Raw genomic sequence first — 24,598 nt, 5'->3', positions numbered from 1 at the left:
TCTCAACTCTATCAGCCTATACTCATCCTCTTCTCAGCTCTATCAGCCTATACTCATCCTCTTCTCAGCTCTATCAGCTTATACTCATCCTCTTCTCAACTCTATCAGCCTATACTCATCCTCTTCTCAACTCTATCAGCCTATACTTATCCTGTTCTCAGCTCTATCAGCCTAAACTCACCCTCTTCTCAACTATATCAGCCTATACTTATCTTGTTCTCAGCTCTATCAGCCTATACTCAACCTCTTCTCAGCTCTATCAGCCTATACTCATCCTCTTTCCAGTTAGGGGGCACGGGTGGCCCAGTCGTCTAAGGCGCCGCGATTGGCTGGGCAGAGTTGCGTCCCTTGGGCACGCCAGAAACCTATGGTTGTCGAAACCCGGTTCGCCCCGATTATGTTTCTAGGTTTGTCCGTGCTCGTGGGTTTCACCGAAGTGGTAAACGTCTGAGACCTGCATCACTTCGGGGTTTCCCCCCACATTAAGCTGACACGCCGTGATATAACTGGAATACTGTTAAAAGCGGCGTTAAACCCAATTCACTCACTCACTCTTCCCAGTTATATCAGCCTATACCAATTCCTTCTCAGCTTTTGGTCCCGACTGAGGAAATTACAGAATTATGTTTTGTAACCTGAAACATAACTGCACTACGGGGACTTGGCGTTATTCTACTCCCACATTTTAACATTGGTTTTAAACCGCCCTAACGCAATGTTCATATTAGTGATTCCGTACTGTGTCACTAACTGTTGTTAACCGATTAATATTATACGCTCATACCTATAATCTATACACATAACGCTTATGCCTGTAGCCTTTGCCTCTTGGTGCAGAGTGAGGGGCTTCAAGCCATGGAGGCCACGGTGCAAAAATGAAATTTGAGTTAATTTTGACGTTTTATAACAGCTTAAAATGAATAAAAATAGGGGCAGTTTTAGTGGCGGTCGGGTCGTGAACAACACGAAACTTATTTTAACAAGCCGAATATTGAAATATATATTTTGACAAATTTCTCTATCCCAGTGCATGAGGTCAGAGTGGTGATATAATATCTTCTGGCAGGTGACATTCGAGTAGACACCTTATCGTCAGCGATGCATGACGCATACAAAAAGACCGCAATCCGTGTTAAGGGCCGATGAATGCAATACCAGAGACCGAAGCATGAATATTTAATTGTTGCTCCCTCCATCGATCAACGGAAACAGCCGAGCGGCGCATCGGTGGAGAGCCTCCCCGTTATACACACCTGTCCCGCTATATCGGGATTGTGAGGGCGTCATAATCATTGGAAGTAGCCACGCGTTTGTATGTACAGCTATTAGCCACTCACACAACTAATAACCACTTCTACACATCGGAACACCCCGGGCTACGGATTCTAGTTGCGACACCATGAACTGAGGCGACAACCGAGCAGACGACAGAAAGCAGACGACAAGTAAACCCCAAGAAAATGTCCCGTTCAAACGACAAGGTGATGCGCTTGAATGTCGGAGGGACATTTTACACGACGCTGAGATCAACACTGTCGTTATACCAAGGAACTATTTTATGGAGAATAGCTACAGGAAACCAGTACTGCTACCGAGATGACAGAGGATTTTTCGTAATTGACCGAGACGGCCATGTTTTCAGGTAGGTAAGGAAGGGCAGACATCTTTTCCATTGCAGCTGAATTTATCGATTCTCGGCTCTGACAGCGTGTACTGTTCAAACACGTGACGCAGTCTGTAAACAGACTACCTTGTCATTCGGAAAACGTTTTGTTGTTGCATATTGTTGATATAATTGAAACCCGTGTCCACACTGGGATTGCCAATGAGAGGAAATTGTCGTCATTCGTAGATCAACAGTGCTAATTTGGATTCGCGTGGAGTATACTCAGACAGAACTTGAAATATTGCAATTTGTATGTCATTAACTTAAATAAGAACAAATAGTTTTAATCGATTTGCAAAACGACTCACACAAATAGACGTACTTGAATAAGCTAGATGAAACGCATGCTTTTAAAACAGATGATAGATATTTGGATGCGACTTCATGACCATCTTGTGTGACATATTCCTATAAACATCAAGTTGACACAGGCATCTCGATGCAACGTGGGAACAGCTGTCTGACGAGGGGCGCATCAGAGTTAATGAAAAACGTCAGGAATGATTGATTACACGCCGATCCCACCGGCCGGTATCCTCCCCCCCCCCCCCCCCCCCCCCCCCCCCCCCCCCCCCCCCCCTCACACAAACACCACTCTTTGAGGTCAACAAAACATGTCAACGTTCAAAAAACATATTACTACATAATCTACTGTCAACAATATATCTACCACTATCCAAACGAAAACTGTTTTGCTTTCTTCCGGCATGTTGTATGTTAAAGGCAGCCCACCTTTGACAAATTCTTGTACCCCTTGATTGAGTTTCTTTAATAGCGCACTGAAACGGCTCTCCAATCAAATGCAGATGAGTGCATGTGTACTGCCCAACGTTAGATAGGGATGATCAGATATGTAATTATATTTAACAATACACTCTACATATAATGAGCACCAGATGTGTTCAGCATCATCATGTGTTTTTGCACCGTCACGGAAAAATACAAAAATCCCCAAGGCCATCAGAAGTGGGGCGGTATATTTTTTTTAGCATAATTTGTCATGTTTTCCCCATTATACATGATCACGAGTTTTTAGAGTGGCTATTCGTGATTAGATTTATTTAGCAGACATATAATGAAACCTCGCTTGCCCGGACATCGTTTATCTGGAATTCCGCTTTTATGACGATTTCGTCCAGTAACGTATGCATACGTGTACTTGCAGATGTCATTACACCGGAACAATGACTCGTTGGTAAGGAACTACTACGTTTATGACGAACACGCTTATAACGAACTGGCGGATATAACGAACTGTCATTTTGGTCCCGTCCATTTGCTGTATATAACTTTGCTTATAACGAACTACGGTTATAACGAACTAAAATTAGTGGTCCCTTTGAGTTCGCGATAACCATAGTTTACTGTATAACGTACTACGTTTATAACGAACTAAATTAGTGGTCCCTTTGAGTTCGCTATAACCATAGTTTACTGTATGCTGTAGATATGCTTATAACGAACTACGGTTATAACGAACTAAAATTAGTGGTCCCTTTAAGTTCGTTATAACCGTAGTTTACTGTTTGTTAAACCTGACTGTTGTTCTTGAAGCAGGGTCGTTCGGATTAACGAAGTTTCGTTGTATACAGTTACCAGACACTGACTCCGCCACTATAATCTTTCCAATGTATTTCGGGCGGTCGGGTAGCCTAGTGGTTAAAGCGTTCGCTCGTCTCGCCGAAGACCCGGGTTCGATTCCCGACATGGGTACAATGTGTGAAGCCCATTTCTGGTGTCCCCCGCCGTGATATTGCTGGAATACTGTTAAAGCGGCGTAAAACCATACACTCACTCACTCACTCCACTGTATTTCGTAGTGATTCAACACCAATATTGATATAAATAATATTCTTATATGCACCTTTATATTCAAAACGTCAAAACTAGATCATTATCAGTCTCGAAGATCGACCTCAACAGATTCGTAGACCGTAAGTGAAATCTGAGGAAAATGATTTGAATGGACCACGTGAAACAAGCGATGACACCAGGTGTTAAGCCATATCAAAATATGTGTTAAAGTTTATAATGATGCCAACGTGTACTGACTACACACATAAACTAAGCAAAAACGTTTCCTTATTTGAACACAAACGTTTATTCAGAAATTAAACCTTTCAGACATAAGTAATTCAAAATAAATACATCATGAACTTTGTAAGTTAAGATTCGCCTTCGGCTATCCATAACGCAATGTCACATCGAGATATAACCGAGGGATGATAAAAAAATATATACTGACTGGCAAAAGAAAGTACACATTTGAAAATTGGATGTGACCACAAAATAACAAACGTTATCAATCTGTTACAAGGATGAAAACAGTCGCCGAAAAACACCACAGGTAAATAAAAAAAACTGAAACCCGCATCAAATACATCACCATCCAATAACCATTTCTTGTTTGTTTTATTTTAAGCCACCCAAAACATTGGTGTATACTTTCTTTTGCCTGGCAGTATATATACCAAAGCATGCACAATAATCCAAGTCACAATTGGAAAGGAGCTAAAGTGGATTGAGTACCAAAACATAGATTACAATTCTCAATTACTTATTTATTTATTCATATTTTCAACTATCTCCATAAGTCATTATTGATTCATTCTTCATTTCCATAGCTACATATACGCGATTCAAATTAGACTATAATATTTATATATGCATGAATGATTATTAATGTTCTGTAATCTGACAACAATGTGGCTACATCTTGTCCATGAATTATGCATCCACAAACTTTAACTCATAATTCGTGACTGCAGAGTAAAATGACCCGCTTGAATGTGTGAAACACGATAAGGCCGGTATATAAGGTCCGCTGTGTGGTCTGTGATTGGTCACACGTTTAACTGCCTTATCGACATTATTCAATGCCTTTTAATGAACTGACGGGTATGTGTGTCGATCACAACCTGAGAACGGTATTGTTATATTTGTGGTATGTAGAGATGCGTCCTTGTGACGTTTCAGGATCCGCTGGAGAAAGCCCACATTGCTTGTATAATTGTCCGTAGCCGTGATTCGCAGAGTTGCGTTCTTTACTTGTGACAGGATCCGTTCCGATGGGTTCGAATCCTAGACAGTACCCGACTGTGATCAGCTTTCTAGTTGGTTTGAATAAATATATAAACATCTGCGCCCTACGCCACTGGGGTGTCTTATCAAACTACGCTGTACTACACGGAAGTGCTATTCAGAGGAGAGGTTGACCAAACTCATACACTTGTGATGAGGGGAAATTCAGTTTAATGTCGCGGTCAAAATCGTTGGACTTACACAGCGACGTGGTCCGGGTTTCGATGCCCGGCCGCGTCAAACTAAAAGACGTTTCAAGATGGGACTTGTTATTACCCTGCCTGGCGCTAGGTATTAAGGGAATAAAACAAGGACAGGTCGGCACGGAGTCAGTATACTGTGTCCGGAGAGCGGAAGGTTCGGGATTCGATCCCCGGCCGCGTCAAACCAAAAGACGTTTAAAGATGGTACTTGTTGTTACCCTGCCTGGCGCGGGGTATTAGGGGAAATAAAACAAGGATTGGTCGGCGTGGAGTCGGGCTAGTACGATGAAACCAGCATTAGTCAGGACTGGCACAAAAACACGTCGCTATGTGAGGGAAATACCATTGTCCGATAAACCCCATTTCGCCTTAACCCATGTGAAAAGCTCAGCGAATTCCGATATGCTTGGTGGAGTCTCATGGCTCCACGCGTGTATAAATCAGTGGTTATATCAGCTAGGTTTCTGTATACGGTGGTATACCACCAGGGCTCCTCCATGGCTCGGTACATGTACCAGCGAGTAGTCTCGTGGCTCCACGCGTGTATAATTCAGTGGTTATATGAGCTAGGCTTCTGTATACAGTGGTATACCACCAGGGCTCCTCCATGGCTCGGTACATGTACCAGCGAGTAGTCCCGTGGTCATATCTCGGCATTGCAATGTATTCCCTCGCGCGTACAGGCCGATATTGTTCTTTTACATATATTCCACATACAGTAGGATATCGGGTTCTGTCACCTCGATATATCGTTTCAGGGCCAACTCCCAAGTCGATATATCGTTTACCATGAAACTTTTGTCAATTCGATATCCAACAACTCGATATATCGTTATATCAAACTTTCGTAACTCAAACTCGATATATTGTTTACCATGAAACCTTTGTCAATTCGATATCCAACAACTCGATATATCGTTATATGAAACTTTCCTTAACTCAAACTCGATATATCGTTTACTATGAAACAATTGTATTTCGATATCCAACAACTCGATATATCGTTATATGAAACTTTCCTTAACTTAAACTCGATATATCGTTTACCATGAAACAATTGTATTTCGATATCCAACAACTCGATATATCGTTATATGAAACTTTCCTTAACTCCAACTCGATATATCGTTTACTATGAAACAATTGTATTTCGATATCCAACAACTCGATATATCGTTATATGAAACTTTCCTTAACTCAAACTCGATATATCGTTTACTATGAAACAATTGTATTTCGATATCCAACAACTCGATATATCGTTATATGAAACTTTCCTTAACTCCAACTCGATATATCGTTTACTATGAAACAATTGTATTTCGATATCCAACAACTCGATATATCGTTATATGAAACTTTCCTTAACTCAAACTCGATATATCGTTTACTATGAAACAATTGTATTTCGATATCAAACAACTCGATATATCGTTATATGAAACTTTCCTTAACTCCAACTCGATATATCGTTTCCCATGAAACTTTTGTTTTTTCGATATCCAACAACTCGACATATCATTATATGAGACTTTCGTTAACTCCAACTCGATATAGCGCAACTTTTAAGATGTTACTTCCCTTGACTCGAACTTCAATTACCCGATGCATTATTCAACATGAAACACGTCCAACAGCCGCATATCTTGTTCATGTTGAAGCTTTCGTTCATTCTTGCTTCGTCCTTATTTGGAGTATAATGTAGTGGCAGTATGAGAAAATTCGGATACTTTATTCTCGTGTGACTTATCAGTGAGTGAGTGAGTGAGTGAGTATGGTTTTACGCAGCTTTTAGCAATATTCCAGCAATATCACGGCGGGGGACACCAGAAATGGGCTTCACACATTGTACCCATGTCGGGAATCGAACCCGGATCTTCGGCGTGACGTGCAAACGCTTTAACCACCAGGCTACCCGACCGCCCCTGTAACTTATCAGAACAGAAATGCTAGAAAGATTTAACGTGCTTGTTAAACTTCAATGGAAATACGTTGTGAAAATAAAATAACATTGTTCGGTAAAAATGTTCTGGACGACTTAAAGCAATGACCAACAAAAAATCTCAAATCACGACACTGTCTCAAACAAAAATATGAAAACACGACACTGTCTCAAAGGAAAATCTCAAAACACGACAGTGGTCTAAGAAAAATAAGACACGACACTGGGTGCAAGAAAAAAGTCAAAACACGACACTGGGTCCAACTAAAGTATTAAAATACAACACTGTTTCCTCCAAAAATCTCAAAATGCGACACTTTCCTACAGATATTTCAAAATACGACACTGTTTCCTACAGATATTTATAAATACGACACTGTTTCCTACAAATATCACAAAATACGACACTGTTTCCAAGAAAAATCTCAAAACACGATCCTGGGTCTACCTGGACACGTGGTTAGTCACGTGGTATATTGTTTAATGGCAATAATATATAGACCGTCCACGATTACACTATAAGTGATTAATGTTCGCATTTTTTTCTGTCTAATAGTCTATGCACCCATTCCTTCTGTCGTATGTTTGAATAGAGATAAAAGTTCAGTGAGCTTCAGTGTATGCATGACCAGATCGTTTTCTATGAGTATCTAAATACATGTTGCCAGGGCTACGGTCAAACTATTCCCAACCGGACATTTGTACCTATCTCTTGAGACCTACAGCGGGTACCCGGGTAGGGTCGGGTAATAGGGGGTGGGGACCCGGGTAGGGTCGGGTAATAGGGGGTGGGTACCCGGGTAGGGTCGTGGAATAGGGGGTGGGGACCCGGGTAGGGTCGGGTAATAGGGGGCGGGTACCCGGGTAGGGTCGTGGAATAGGGGGTGGGGACCCGGGTAGGGTCGGGTAATAGGGGGGTGGGGACCCGGGTAGGGTCGGGTAATAGGGGGCGGGTACCCGGGTAGGGTCGTGGAATAGGGGGTGGGGACCCGGGTAGGGTCGGGTAATAGGGGGGTGGGGACCCGGGTAGGGTCGGGTAATAGGGGGTGGGTACCCGGGTAGGGTCGGGTAATAGGGGGTGGGGACCCGGGTAGGGTCGGGTAATAGGGGGTGGGTACCCGGGTAGGGTCGTGGAATAGGGGGTGGGGACCCGGGTAGGGTCGGGTAATAGGGGGGTGGGGACCCGGGTAGGGTCGGGTAATAGGGGGTGGGTACCCGGGTAGGGTCGGGTAATAGGGGGTGGGGACCCGGGTAGGGTCGGGTAATAGGGGGTGGGGACCCGGGTAGTGTCAGGTAATAGGGGGTGGGTACCCGGGTAGGGTCGGGTAATAGGGGGTGGGGACCCGGGTAGGGTCGGGTAATAGGGGGTGGGTACCCGGGTAGGGTCGGGTAATAGGGGGTGGGGACCCGGGTAGGGTCGGATAATAGGGGGTGGGGACCCGGGTAGGGTCGGGTAATAGGGGGTGGGGACCCGGGTAGGGTCGGGTAATAGGGGGTGGGGACCCGGGTAGGGTCGGGTAATAGGGGGTGGGGACCCGGGTAGGGTCGGGTAATAGGGGGTGGGGACCCGGGTAGTGTCGGGTAATAGGGGGTGGGGACCCGGGTAGGGTCGGGTAATAGGGGGTGGGGACCCGGGTAGGGTCGGGTAATAGGGGGTGGGGACCCGGGTAGGGTCGGGTAATAGGGGGTGGGGACCCGGGTAGGGTCGGGTAATAGGGGGTGGGGACCCGGGTAGGGTCGGGTAATAGGGGGTGGGGACCCGGGTAGGGTCGGGTAATAGGGGGTGGGGACCCGGGTAGGGTCGGGTAATAGGGGTTGGGTACCCGGGTAGTGTCGGGTAATAGGGGGGTGGATACCCGGGTAGTGTCAGGTAATACGGGGCTGGGTACCCGGGTAGGGTCGGGTAATAGGGGGGTGGGGACCCGGGTAGGGTCGGGTAATAGGGGGGTGGGGACCCGGGTAGGGTCGGGTAATAGGGGGGTGGGGACCCGGGTAGGGTCGGGTAATAGGGGGGTGGGGACCCGGGTAGTGTCAGGTAATAGGGGGGCGGGGACCCGGGTAGTGTCGGGTAATAGGGGGTGGGGACCCTGGTAGGGTCGGGTAATAGCGGGATGGGTACCCGGGTAGTGTCGGGTAATAGGGGGGTGGGGACCCGGGTAGGGTCGGGTAATAGCGGCGTGGAGACCCGGGTAGGGTCGGGTAATAGGGGGATGGGGACCCGGGTAGTGTCAGGTAACAGGGGGGTTGGGTACCCGGGTAGTGTCGGGTAATAGGGGGTGGGGACCCGGGTAGGGTCGGGTAATAGTGGGATGGATACCCGGGTAGTAAATTTGGACTCGTCCCAGCCCTTATACAGCTCCATTTCACACAGCCGGCTTCCGTCCATATAACGACCGCGAGAACAGAGGTTGCATTCGTAGCTAATTCAGTCAATAGTATTGATGGTATTTGTGACAATTCATCAAAATCTCACATTCATACAAATATTTCAAGTGGCAAAATCAATCAAGAGTTTGTCGACAGTTGAATTGAAGATTGATCAGCCATTGCACAGACGTACCGGATAAGGATAGGTGTCAATTTCAGTGATCCATGACGTGATTGACAGGAAGGTCACAGGTCATGTCGACCAGGCAATGGGTGTCACTTGTCGACTATTTATGACTTAATTGTGTTCGTATTGTGAGAGCTGTATGTCAAAGACTAACACCGACGGCTATCTTTTTGCCAAGGCCCCATTTCACAAAGCGATCTTAGCACTTATCACAATTCCCATTCTTTAACATAGTCTTTCGACTAGACTCACTTTCGGCATTCGTAGCGGCAAGGACGGTGGAACGGGGACTTGAAGAAAGATAGACATCGGTGTTGGTCTTTTAAAATTCTTTAATAAATTATATTTTGATGACAAGGAGAGCAGTATAGTCCATGCAGTGCATTTTATCGTACTTATTAGTAATATTCAGTCATCAAAAGAATTATGCGAACAATTTGAGTATATTCAGTGATTGGTTCTATATATTGCAGATTTTCCTGGGCCATGAAACACACCGGTAGACATTTCCATGTATGTTTCAGAGCTCCAGATAACTTTTTGAGCAATTGAATTTTGACTCGAAGGTTTCTATTTTAATTGGGTTATTACATTTTTCATTGGGTGACCAATATTTGTCACTCATCTATTCATCACACTATTGGGTTTTTCCCTAAAGGAGTAAGCATTTTGAAATTTAAGAGAAAATGAAATAATGTTTTAGATGTATATAACTTTAGGCTTGACTCGGAAAGTAAATTAGCTCGTAAATGGGTTTCGGAAATGAGCTCCGTTGTACGCATGCTGAAAAAGCTTCATTGGGTATTTACAAATGCTGATTTCGAAATTTGAATTTTCCATTTAATACGCGCGTTTCTGTACGCAAAGTAATTGAAAGTATTTGGGTTTTGAATAGATTTTTGGTTTTTTTTTGTTGTTTTTTTCGTTTATTTGTTTTGTTGGTTTTTGTGTGTGTTTTTTTTTTTTGTTTTTTTTTTTTGGGGGGGGGGGGGGATTTTATGCCAATACGCAGCTTATCTGTGTTTACAGTAAACGTTTATTGATCAGGCCAGCTAGTCGTCGTGTTTCTCATCGCTTTACTCAAAACTGCCCGTGTAGGAATGGAGACTTTTTTCTATTTCTTAGCAATCTTCAAAATGTAAACTTGATTCCAATGTATCACGTGACTTCCTTTGGACACGCCCACTGTCGCTTTTGGTGTTGATGAGCTCATTTCTTAACTACGGAAGCCGATTTGGCCAATATTTGTTTATTGTTTCGAACATTCAAGATACTTAGTTGAAAATTCAAGTTATTAGGTTGAAAAATATCTTGAAAACTATATGATACTATCTTGGAAATTGAAGGTATTAAGATGAAAACTATTATTACTATCTTGAAATTTATAAATATTGTCTTGGACATTCAAAATACAATGAATTAAGTAATTGAACTTCCCAATACTTAATTTCTGCTTTCAGCTGACACTTGACAGACAGGAACTTGAATTTTCAAGATATATCATTCAAATGATTGTGGGGCATAAACAGAGCTTCCGTACCTAAGATTGCTTCAAACATATAAACTCTATGTGGGGATGGTCTATTTTTAGCGACATGCGAGTCATGACAATTGAGGACTTTATCAATAGCCAGAACTTGTGGAACATCTGGTCTGTTCCAGATTCGTTTATTTAGAGTGAGTGAGTGAGTATGGTTTTACACCGCTTTTAGCAATATTCAGGCAATATCACGGCGGGGGACACCAGAAATGGGCTTCACACATTGTACCCATGTCGGGAATCGAACCCGGGTCTTCGGCGTGGCGTACGAACGCTTTAACCACTAGGCTACCCGACCGCCCCTCTTTTGTTTAGAGGCTACATAGCTGGAATATTACTTGCGCTATAGAAGGCGCACGCCCACTCTTCAGGACACTTAAAAAGTGACCCGACATTGGCATTTGGGGAAATTCGCCGTGCTGAGTTGCGTCCCTTAGACGTGTGAGGAAACGGTTGTCGTGGGTCCTGATCCTCGACGTGACCTGATCATGGACGGAGATTTGTCAGCACCATACCCGTGATCGTGGGTTTAAAAAAAAAAATTATAATGTGATCTACGTACAAGACCTGTGTCACTTCAGGCTTTCTCCCACAATTATGCTGACGCACCGTCATTGAACTGAAAGCGGTTTTCAGTCAATGGACCTTAGCCAAGATCCAAGTGGTATACACCTCCTGGATCAAGGCCTTTTATTTCGACAAGGTCATTCTCCTGAGTGATTACCTACTTTCAAGACTACCATGAAGGCGTCGGGACACCGGTCCATGACTGATCACCCTGTACAGTTACTGCCGGGAGTGGGTGTCACCGCGTTGAAATGTGACTCGCCCCTCCTTGAAATGTATATACAGTAAACTGCGGTTATAACGAACACGCTTATAACGAAATGACGGATATAACGAACTTATTTTTTTGGTCCCGACAAATTGCTGTAGTTATGTTGTATATGTGCTTATAACGAACTACGGTTATATCGAACTCAAAATAGTAGTCCCTTTGAGTTCGTTATAACCGTAGTTTACTAGACACGTATTTACTACATAATGCGGCCATATCTTAAAAGGCTGCTGGTAAAAGCGTTCGCTCGTCACGCCAAAGACCCCGTTCGATTCCCCACATGGGTACAATGCTGGCATCCTATTTCTTGTGTCCACCGCCCCGATACTGCCGGGGTGCGGATGACGACGTTGTTGTCGTGCCGAAAGAAAGATGGGACGTTTTGAACTTGCACTGACTCCATAGAGAATGACTTGGCGCATTCGGTCCACCAGCTTGAATATTGCTGAATATGGCGCTAAACAACAAACAAACAAATAATCATGTAGCTAACGGTAACATTTTAGAATGTATATACAGTAGACTACGGTCATAACGAACACGCTTATAACGAACTGACGGATATAACGAACTTACTTTTTGGTCACGACTACTTGCTTTAGTCATGCTGTATATGTACATATAACGAACTACGGTTATAACGAACTAAAATTAGTAGTCCCTTTGAGTTCGTTATAACCGTAGTTTACTGTATAATAAATACTTAGGCTCGTGACAGAGACAATAAAGACATTATTATTATTATTATTATTATTATTATTATTATTATTATCATTATTATTAATCGAAAATCGCTGTTAGATTTAGACATGGACACCGTAGGCTAGCAACTGTTCTGATGGACATATCGATGTTCACATATGCCACACCTACTGAGAAGTTCGAGTTGGACGATGAATGTTCATTCATAACGCTGTCAGTATTATGCAAATTGCCGAAATACCTACGTGACACCGAAGTGTGGTTCTGTTGAGCAGAAGTATGATCTATTGCTTAAGTTACGTCATTCGAGATGAACACACGTGTCGGCAGTCGTCATCCTGTTCGCGACCCGCCGGCGACCTAGTGCTCTCAGCAACAATGAGTCATCGCCAAGTTAACTCAACAGTTTTGCACAGGTGAGGCTGTACGATCGGCTTGACAAACATCATCACAAGACTCGCGGAATATCAGACGGGCGGGATATGTTGTGGGGATAAATCAACGTCTTGGATTTCTGTTGATGTTCGTCTCATCAGTTACATGTGTCATCATCATTAATAATCAACACAACCACCACCATCATCATCGTCGTCGTCGTCATCATCACCGTCAACTCCCATCATCATCCCTGTAATATTACGACTGTCTTTGGATCTCTTCCTATAATAATAATAATAATAATAATAATATCTTGGGATGTCTAATAATAATAATAATAATGTCTTGGATATCTTCCTACAATAATAATAATAATAATAATAATAATAGTAAATGCACAGTCACGCGTCATATTGTTGTTGGTCTATCGTTATTTTTGCGAGTCTTGCGTAATTTTCAATTGTCAATTGCCATCGTGATTGTTTCATTTTATTGTTATGTCGGTTTAAGTTGTTTAAGTTATTGTCGGTGTTATTATCTATACCCGGCATTGAGTCGAGGGATCTCCGTTACCATCCTTTAATGTCCTGTTTTTATCCCAACTCCAGCTTATTTGTCTTACGTCCAATGAACGCTGATGTTTGTATCCCAAGCGACTATAACTGGCACTTCACGATGGACAGTTACACACGAACAGTAACACGTATCAGTGCACTGTCTAGGGCTTTGACATGCGCCTCCAGCATTGTAAAGGATTACTTATATCAACATTGACTTCCACCGCGTTAACAAGTGCAGTTGTTTTCCCGCTTACGAGGCTTACGAGGCCCCCCCATCTCCCCTCCACTAACCCTAACACACCCACCCACCTCAACCGTTGTTGCATTAATGTTAGCTGTAATAATAATAATAATTATAATAATGATAATATATTTACCAATTATGATGGGAGGGTGTGGTTTAATTAATGTGGAGGCTCTTCATGATAGAATTGTTTTGCAGACATTTATTTGTCTGATGATCCTCTTGTGAAGCATATCAAGACTCGTGATGATGAAAACAAGGCATTCCATAGTTTTCTAAAACGAGCCAAGGTAGTGGGACATAATCTCAATGTCAGTGTTGATTATGTTGGTGGTTCTATACTGCTGGACGGTACAGAAATGAGTGTCAACCAAGCGAAGTGTCATATGAAGTCGGTTCAGACGCAGTTTTTCAAGGAGAGTCTATCTGGACGACCACGTGCACTGCATCGAGTTTATGTGAGGTATGTTGAGAGGATCAGCAACCCTGCAGAGTCCTTTGCTTGGATGAGGTCGTCTGGCCTGAAAAGTGATACGGAAGTCTTTCAGGACCAGTCACTTCCCACTCGAAACCGTCAATGTATGATTTTGCATCATATGAAATATGATATGATTGTAGATTATGTAATGAATTTAATGAGACTGTTCAACACACCGGGAATGCCAGCTTTGACACAAATACAGTATCTTAAGCAACATGATGGAGTGGCTCGATCATTAGATTACCGTCTTCGCCATGCTTGTGATTTTGACACATCCATTGTACGACCCAGAATATGTAGAGGGCGTCATGCAAAATGATAAATACAAAATTCTTTGGAATAGGCCCGTATACAGCCTCAGACGTATCCAGGCCATCAAATCTGATCTTGTCCTTTTCTATAAATCCAATGAAATTATTTATATCATCAAGTTTCAAACTGGCTACGGTTTGAAAATATTTTGACAAAGTTCTCGATAGGAAATTTGAATACTGAACAAACGAACTTATTGGCATGTCTAATAGATGGCCGGGATTGTATGGCAGTGCTTCTCACTGGCTGTGCAAAGACTCTATCGTTCAAATGTTTATTCCGTTGAAGCGAGAGGTAGACGATGGTTTTGACGAAATCAGTCGTACAGCTCGTGACTGTCGTTGAGGCACGATGACCGGAAACCCGATCCCCATTTTCGTTGACTCCTTAGATTGAGTGAGTGAGTGAGTATTGGTTTACGCCGTTTTTAAGCAGTATTCCAGCAATATCATGGCGGGGAACACCAGAAATTATCTTCACACATTGTTTCATCTTGGGAATCGAACCCGGGTCCGGCGGGACAAGCGAACGCTGTATCCCCTAGGCTATCCCACCGCCCAGACTCCTACGACAAACAATTATTTACTCACATCGTGAAGAAACGGATTAGAACTAGTCTTCAGCAACCCATGCTTGTCAAAAGGGTCGACTGACTGGGTCGGGTGTCTTAATCATCCTGACTGATGCGTGGATCGATGCTCATGATGTCAGTCACTGGATTGTCCGGCCCAGATCGATTATTTTCAGACCGCCGTCATATTGCTGAAATATTGCTAATTGCGGCGCTAAACAACAAACAAACAACTTAAACGTTCCAAATATGTATATTGTATCACGAAGAAGGCAAACAGAATTGACTTTAATACTTAGATTACTCTTGGGCAACTTAGATGTGCTGTGGATGTGTCGGAGGATGGAGATTAGCTCTAAGTAATAGCGCTGCGTTTATTACTGTTTTATTTTGTCGATATACTGTTTGGCCAGTGGCCTGTAAACAAACTTTGTCTAGTCTGTGATAACGATATTTGTTATCCTATCCCTCCCATAGGTGCTCCAGTGTTGAAATCGTCTTTCAATAAAAAAAACCCTCTCCGTCTTATCTGTAATAACACAAGTGTATACCAGACACCCAAGCCCCAGGGTGTCGCGTCTCGACACTATGGAAGCTCATATCTGCCATAAAACCACAAAAATACTGTATCGTTACTCGTCTTATCATATCGTTCTTTCACAAGTCTACCGCGTTCCCTGGCGATAAGTCCGCGTTCCCTTCGACGTCTGATTCGGCCAAGATAATTATTGTTGTTTCTGCTGTTGAATATCATTTGATACCGTGTGTATATTCTGCTGTTCAATATCATTTGATACCGTTTGTACGTTCTGCTGTTCAATATCATTTGATACCGTTTGTATGTTCTGCTGTTCAATATCATTTGACACCGCTTATACGTTCTGCTGTTCAATATCATTTGACACCGCTTATACGTTCTGCTGTTCAATATCATTTGATACCGTTTGTACGTTCTGCTGTTCAATATCATTTGATACCGTTTGTACGTTCTGCTGTTCAAAATCATTTGACACCGCTTATACGTTCTGCTGTTCAATATCATTTGATACCGTTTGTACGTGCTGCTGTTCAATATCATTTGATACCGTTTGTACGTTCTGCTGTTCAATATCATTTGATACCGTGTGTACGTTCTTCTGTTCAATATCATTTGATACCGTTTGTACGTTCTGCTGTTCAATATCATTTGATACCGTTTGTACGTTCTTCTGTTCAATATCATTTGATACCGCTTGTACGTGCTGCTGTTCAATATCATTTGATACCGCTTGTATGTTCTGTATGTTGCTAAGCGCCACATATCGCGGGAACCGCCCGTCTAGTGCAGTGGATATAGCGTCTGCCAAGAGAGCGGAAGGTCGGTGGTTCAATCCCCTGGTCGTCATACGTTAAGAGACGTTACAAGATGGCACTTGTTGTTACCCTGTCTGGGAGCTCGGCGGTATAATACAAGAACTTGTCGGCTCGCAGTCAGTATGTGTCTCAATGGGGTATTCATGTTAAACTGCGGTGTCACAGTTGGCTAGCAGAAAGAAACCGGCAATACGCAGTCATCGCCACTTGAAATAGAATCACGAAACATTGCGATGATTAATTGACCAAACTGACAACATTAGGCTTTCGTATTACAGCCAGAGGCGAAAGTACCATTGTAACAGGAAAGCCATTGCTTACACCTTATAAACAGCGAACAAACAGGATGTATAAGTGAACCTCAATTTATGCAGTACATTATCTATCTAAACTCTACTCTGTCGAAGGTAATACATTTATTGTCTGACTTGGGGCACGCCGCGATTCGCTGTGCTGAGTTGCGTCCCTATGATTGTTTGTTCGAATCCCGGTTCGCCCCGATTGTTTCTAGGTTTGCCAGCACCATACCCGTGCTCGTGGGTTTCACCGAAGTGGTAAACGTCTGAGACCTGCATCACTTCGGGCTTTCCTCCCACATTAAGCTGACACGCCGTGATATAACTGGAATACTGTTAAAAGCGGCGTTAAACCCAACTCACTCACTCACTCACTCACTCACTATTGTCTAACTTGACAATCGGAATCTTTACATACTTTAGAAGTTTAGTGGTTGATGGTTTGTGACGTAAACAAACCGCATCACACAATTATTTTCATTTTAAGAATAGGTCGGTCGGGTTAAGAAATGAAAAAAATATATAACCATCACATACTACGAATGAACATGTAAAAACACAAAAAGGAACATTATAGAATCGTTTATATTTCAAATTTTATTTGTAATCATAACTATTTATTGGATAAAAGTCGAAAACATCAACTCATCTCACCACACCTCACCTCACCTCACCTCACCTCACCATATATCAATGTGGCATGTAAGCAGTCGAGTAACCCATACAGTCAGGGACCCGTGACAACCCGGGGTAGAAGGGGTCTTCAGCAACCCATTCTTGCCGTAAAAGGCGAGTATGCTTGTCATAAGAGGCGACTAACGGGATCGGGTGGTCAGGCTCCCTGACTTGGTTGATGCATGTCATCGTATCCCAATTGCGTGGATCGATGCTCATGATGTCAATCACTGGATTGTCTGGTCCAGACACGACTATTTACAGACCGGCGCCATATAGCTGGAATATTGCTAAATCCGCGTAAAACAACAAACAAACAGACAAACAAACAAAAGAGCAGTCAGACAACAGAACCCTGACCCCGATCTCCAAGCATGAAGACTTTGTACTGAGAATTTTACACGTATTCTCACAAAAAATGGCAAGGACCATTGGATCACCCAATGTTTGTTGTTGGTGTGTTTTTTGTCAAAATTGTTACACTGAAGGGTCGGATGTCCATAGCCAGTCTGGGTCTAGACAGTGTAACTCTCTCTCTGTCTCTCTCTCTCTCTGTGTTGTGCGCGTGCGTGTGATATATGTGTGTGTTCGTGTGTCGTATCTGTCTGCGCGCGCGTGCTGCGTCTCTGTGTGGTGTGTTTTGTGTGTGTGATATGTATGTGTGGTGTGTCTGTCTGCGTGTGTGTGTAATAGTTGTGTGGTGTGGTCTGCGTGTGTAATATGTATGTGTGGTGTGTCTGCGTGCGCGTGCGCGTGCTGCGTCTCTGCGTGTGTGTGTAATAGTTGGGTGGTGTGGTCTGCGTGTGTAATATGTATGCATGGTGCGTCTCTGCGTGTGTGTGTAATAGTTGGGTGGTGTGGTCTGCGTGTGTAATATGTATGTGTGGTGCGTCTCTGCGTGTGTGTGTAAGAGTTGTGTGGTGTGGTCTGCGTGTGTAATATGTATGTGTGGTGTGTCTGTCTGCGCGTGTTTGGGTGTTAAAGATATCCATTCCCCCCGACCTACCCCCGTACACCTACCACCATTTATCAAACGAGAAACACAAAGTCATACATACGGCCTTATGGCTGTTTGCTGTGGCTGGGAGACTTGACGGCGAGGGTACTGAGGCGGTCAGCTCATGATTAATGTTTCTGTTGGCCGTCTTGTTGTCGGGTCAGACAGACAGGCTCCCGTATAAACCTGTTTGAAAATGGGACACAAATGCTGCGGGAATCCATGCGTGCCATTGCCCTCTGTCAACTGAGATGGTCACATCTTCACGGTTTGTTTAACGCCACACCCAGTAATATTCCAGCTATATGACGTCGGTCTGTCAATAATGGAATCTGGGATCCAGTGATTGATATCATGAGCATCGATCCACGCAATTTGGATACGATGACATTCATCAACCAAATCAGCGAGCCTGACCACCCGATCCCGTTAGTCGCCTCTTGCGACAAGCATATCCGTCTACTTCCGACTTCATATAACAGCAGGGGCGGTTGGGTAGCCTAGTGGTTAAAGCGTTCGCTCGTCACGCCGAAAACCCGGGTTCGAATCCCGACATGGGTACAATGTGTGAAGCCCATTTCTGGTGTCCCCCGCCGTGATATTGCTGGAATATTGCTCAAACCGCGTAAAACCATACACACTCACTCACTCACTGATATAACAGCAATCCTCTTAGATTGTGATGGATGGGCAAACATGTAGATGGACTGATGGATGGACTTCCAGGTGGATGGATGTATGAACTGATGAATGGATAGATATGTGGATGGATCATGGAAGTACAGATGGATGGATTGGCGTACACATGGATGGGTAGATGGACGTATGGATGGATGGATGAAGATATGGATAGACAAACAGATGTATGTATGAACTGGTGAATGGATATTTATGTGGATAGATCATGGAAGTACAGATGGATGGATTGGCGTACACATGGATGGGCAGATGGACGTAGATATGGATGGATAAATGGATGAACAGATGGATGTATGAACTGATGACTGGCTAGATATGTAGATTGATGGACGGACAGATGGATGGAGTATTGATGATTTATGGATTGATACATACAAATAGATTAATACAGGATGGATGGATCGATAAATAAATGTAGATTAATAGAGGATGTCAAAATTGACAGACAGACAGACAGACATAGATAAATAGATAGATAAATAGATAGATAGCTTGATAGATAGATATATACTTAGATAGATAGATAGATAGATAGATATATAGATAGATTGATAGATAGATAGATACATAGATACGAGACCTAGGGAATACATGCATTCTAACACGTAAAGTCAGCATGATAATATTGTACACTCCAACGGAATTATGTCCATGTTTTACGTTCTACGTCGCCAGTGATACAAGTATTTGCATTGCGTCAACACCGAGGTATGTATACAAAACCAGACGTTGTGTCAATCCAGTCTGACGTTCATGACGTTCTTCAGACGGGTCACGCTTTATCATATGACTGGCATGTGACCAGCTGCGTTCGAAGCCGAATAGACGCAGATGGTAGCCTACACGACATCGCGAGAGAGAGGAAAAGCGAGAACGTATTCGTGTATTCAAATCTGTCTGCATATTGCAATACTTATTGATAAACGTGTATCGCCTGTGTACACGAGCGGGACAAAAGAGCCCGTTATTGACGTACTATTTCGCTGACACAGCATTTTGTTGAACTGACGCTTTCTGCTGTTTTCAAACACAAGGCCATCTGGGGGTTTCAATATGCATATACAGTGTAGGGGCCATGCTCTGTAGTTGGAGCCCTGAAATAGTATGTTGGCCAAGAACAAAAAAGAACCAAAAGTTGACCTGCCAGTTGTTTTCATTTGCTTGTACGGAAGTCTATAGGTTATACGAAGAGACTTGACTACATAAATTAACTTTTCGTATCATCCATACAGATACTATTGAGACAGAAACAAAGCAATATTATGAATGAATGAGCGAGCGAGGGTTTGTGAGTCAAGTCTTTGAATTATTCACTTGAAGAACTAAGCATATACTCATGACAAAGAAGTTTTCATCCATAAACTTCAACGTCAACGTCAGTAACTCGCTCTGTCTCTGTCTCTCTTCCCCTGTCTCTCAGTCTGTCCGTCTCTCCCCCTCCCCTCACTCTCTCTCCGTACGTCTGTCTGTCTGTCTCTCGCTCTCACTCTCTCATCTCTGTTACTCAGTCAGTCAGATTGATGACATTCATAACGATCCACGTCGTCGCGTATCCATGACAACCTGCCCTGTTGTTTCAGTGTGTCTTTACGAAAAGCATGGAATACTTATTATCTATTCTTACCCACAACCCCCGCGGAGTTTTCTTCTATTTATACCCGTCCACGTGGGTTTCACCAAATTGGTAAACGTTAGAGACCCGCTTCACTGTTTAAAGCGGCGTTACAGTACGTATGACTGGACCCGTGAGGATCCGGGTTAGAATAGGTATTCTGCAACCCATGCTTGTCGTTAGAGGCGACTAACGGGATCAGGTGGTCAGGATCTCTGACTTGATTGATGCATGTCATCGTATCCGGCTTTAAACAACAAACAAACAAATAAACAAACACTTCTGCCTGCGACTCGGTGGTATATTAGATCAAATTGAGAACAATGTCAGTTTAGATTGATATACCCATATGATACACAGACGTTGGAGATCGAAGGAGATGGTGCTTCATATAATTTTCTAGGTTTAAATATGTCATGGACGGACATGAAATATTGCAGTTCTAGAAGCCACCTGCCTCTTGATATATATGCTTCACCAAGATGACTCTCCTTAATATTAGATTTATACATTGATCTGGCACTTTTAGAAGCAAATGCCCACACAACAGAACTGGTGTTTCAAATGTTTGCAAACAAAAGAAGCTAACGATCTAACGAAGCTAACAGCATGATATAGTCAGCGGGGTTAACTCGTGGATGACATCAGTGGATACACCTTAATGTGCTTTCTCTGATCTCTCCCTCTCTCATTCTCTCTCTGTGTCTGTCGTCTGTCTGTCTGTCGCTCACTCTATAATGGAATAAAATGATCTTACCAATAGAAATGTAACGTAAGTTGTCATGTAGCAAGTTACAACGCGGTCTGGTTCATATTCAAAGTACCACACAGGTTGTCACAGATATATCTCTCTTCCTCTTCTGTTAACTCCGTCTATCATTCTGATACGGTAAGTAGGAATCACATCGGCTTCAACGTCAGTAACTCTCTGTCTGTCTCTCACACTTTCTCTCTCCCTCTGTCTCTCTCTCCCTGCCTGCCTTCTGTCCCGCTCTCCCTCTCTCTCCACTGCCCCTTCTTCTCACTCCATCTGTCTGCCTTGTCTCTCTCCCTCTGTCTCTCTCCTCTGTCCCTTTCTGTCTCCCTCCCCTCTCTCTCCCCCTGTATCTTTCTCTCTCCCTGTCTGCCTTCTGTCCCTCTCTCCCTCTCTCTCCACTCTGTCCTTCTCCACTCTGCCCCTTCTTCTCACTCCATCTGTCTGCCTTGTCTCTCTCGCTGTCTCTCTCTGTCCCCTTCTCTCTCCCTCCCCTCTCTCTCCCTCTATCTTTCTCTCCCTGTCTCACTCCCTCTTTCGGCCTTGTCTCTCTCTCTCCCTCCTTGTGTCTCTCTCCCTCTGTGTCTTTCTCTCTGTCTGTCTGCCTTGTCTCTCTCCCCTCTCTCTCGCCACTCTGTCCCTTCTTCTCTCTCCATCTGTCTGCCTTGTCTTTCTCTCTCCCTCCTTCTGTCTCTCCCTCTATCTCTCATTCTGTCAGTCTCTCTCCCTCTTTCTCTCCCCTCTGTCCCTTCTCTCTCCATCTGTCTGCCTTGTCTTTCTCTCTCCCTCCTTCTGTCTCTCCCTCTATCTCTCATTCTGTCAGTCTCTCTCCCTCTTTCTCTCCCCTCTGTCCCTTCTCTCTCCATCTGTCTGTCTGCCTTGTCTCTCTCCCTCTGTCTCTCTCTCCCTCCTTCTGTCTCTCTCCTCTGTCCCTTTCTCTCTTCCTCCCCCTCTGTATCTTTCTCTCTCCCTGTCTCTCTCCCTCCTTCGGTCTCTCTGTCCTCTCTTTCTCTCTCTCCCTCTGTATCTTTTTCTCTCCCTGTCTGCCCCTTCTCTCTCCCTACCCGCTCTCTCCCTTTCTCTCGTTCTGTCCGTCTCTCTCCCTCTATCTCCTCCCGCCTCCCCTCTCTCTCTCCCTCTCTCTCCTCCCCCCCCCCCCCCCGCCCTCTCTTTCTATCCTTTAAAACAATGTATCGCATATTGCTCTTTGTATCGTCATTTTGATTTACCCAAGCTAACTAATGTTATCTTCAAAATAATATCGATGCCTTTCCTTCACGTAATAATACGTCTGCAACTGTCGTCACGCGATCAATCTCCAGTGTGATTCACCACATAAGCATGGCTAAGATTAATTACAGTATTAAGCCTCTATTAAGCCCTAGTTACGAGCACACAGATATGTCATTTATCATTCATATTATTTCTCAAAGTATCGGCTCAATTAAATGTTCATGCAGTTATTCAAATATTCAGTTTCATACCTAGGAGCGACACGTTGGGGGTAATGACGGATTATGCTAAAACTAAAAATATATTTCTATACAATGGCTCAACTTTAACTTAAATTCCCAACTTGGGTATTGAACACTTTTCATAACATAGTGTGTGAGAGAGTATGGTTTACGCCCTTTAAGCAATGTTCCAGCAACTTCACAGCGGGTTTTTGGCTTGACGAGCGGACGTTTTGACCACTAGGCGACCCTTTCAAAACATAGTACCCCTGGAATTCCCCTGGCTTTCAGCAGCTACATATATACATGCTGTACCTCCTCAATATACCACCCTCGCTATACCACAGCAACCGTATATGATATATAACCACGCCCAGGTTTTACGTTTGGAATTTATCGGCCGACCTAATTACTTCGCTACCACCATACACTGCTATCGACAGAATGGACACCGTTATTAATTTTGATGAAATTATAGAAACCTCTGTCAAGGTGCATGTATTTATAACTCGCAAACCCAATCAGCCTGCCCCAGAATTGATATTGGTCAAGGGGAACAAATACTGAGTGAGTGAGTATGGTTTTACGCCGCTGTTAGCGATATTCCAGCAATATCACGGCGGGGGACACCAGAGTGAGTGAGTGAGTATGGTTTTACGCCGTTTTTAGCAATATTCCAGCAATATCACGGCGGGGGACACCAGAAATTGGCTTCACACATTGTACCCATGTCGGGAATCGAACCCGGGTCTTCGGCGTGACGAGCGAACGCTTTAATCACTAGGCTACCCGACCGCCCCGGAACGCATACTGAACACTTGCATATCCATCGGGCTCACAGTCCCGAAAATAGAAATGCTCCCAAACGTGCTTTATTCAGAAGTGTTTGTTTGTTTGTTTGTTTGTTTGTTGTTTAAGGCCGCTCTCAGCAATATCCCAGCTATATGGCGGCGGTCTGTAAATAATCGAGTCTGGACCAGACAATCCAGTGATTGACATCATGATCATCGTTCCACGCAATTGGGATACAATGACATGCATCAACCAAGTCAGCGAGCCTGCAAACCCGATCCCGTTAGTCGTTTCTTACGACAAGCATAGTCGCATTTTACGGCAAGCATGGGTTGCTGAAGACCTAGTCTACCCCGGATCTTCACGGATATGTTCAGTGAGGTTGAAGTCAGATCATCATTTGACATTCTGAGTGTTCTTTTCACCAGAATAAAAATGACAGTTATATGTAATATACAATCTACAATTTCAATTAATTATGTTTGATACAAGCTTCTACTGGGTTCCCCAGGGCCAATGGGAATTCAGGGTAGGAATATAGGTTCCACGAAGCCAATGCTGCCGTAGGAGGCGACAAACAAGATCGGGTGGTCAGGCCCGCTGACTTGGTTGATGCATGCCACCGTATCTCAGTTGCGTTGTCTTGCCGATGGTCAGGCTGACTGCGTGTCCTCGTATGTCAATTGCGTGGATCGATGCTCATTATGTCAATCACTGGATTGTCTGGTCGGTCCAGACTCGATTATTTTCACACCGCCGTCATATACAGCAGCGTTAAACAACATACAACCGGGCTTCGCAATGTTAATGAGATGCGTCCATTCACAATGTGTAGTAAAACCTTGTTGTGTCGAATTTCCGGCTGTCTCGAGCTCACCTTCAAGTCCCTACGGG

The 24,598-nt window shown here is 43.8% G+C and overlaps 1 protein-coding gene across 1 annotated transcript in view; it reads left to right on the top strand.

The window, feature by feature from the left end:
• The first annotated feature begins 1,246 nt into the window (after window positions 1–1,246).
• LOC124123153 (BTB/POZ domain-containing protein KCTD4-like) overlaps window positions 1,247–24,598 on the top strand; it is a 28,794-nt gene continuing 5,442 nt past the window's right edge. The window contains exon 1 of the mRNA XM_046486422.2: window positions 1,247–1,642. Coding sequence (XP_046342378.1) covers window positions 1,461–1,642 — 182 coding nt within the window. The 5' untranslated portion in view covers window positions 1,247–1,460. The remainder of the gene's footprint in view (window positions 1,643–24,598) is intronic.

The sequence above is a fragment of the Haliotis rufescens genome, unplaced genomic scaffold, assembly GCF_023055435.1.
Source record: "Haliotis rufescens isolate VD_foot unplaced genomic scaffold, xgHalRufe1.0.p SCAF_24, whole genome shotgun sequence".
In the NCBI taxonomy this organism is placed as follows: domain Eukaryota; kingdom Metazoa; phylum Mollusca; class Gastropoda; order Lepetellida; family Haliotidae; genus Haliotis; species Haliotis rufescens.
This window is presented reverse-complemented; position numbering and strand designations above follow the sequence as displayed.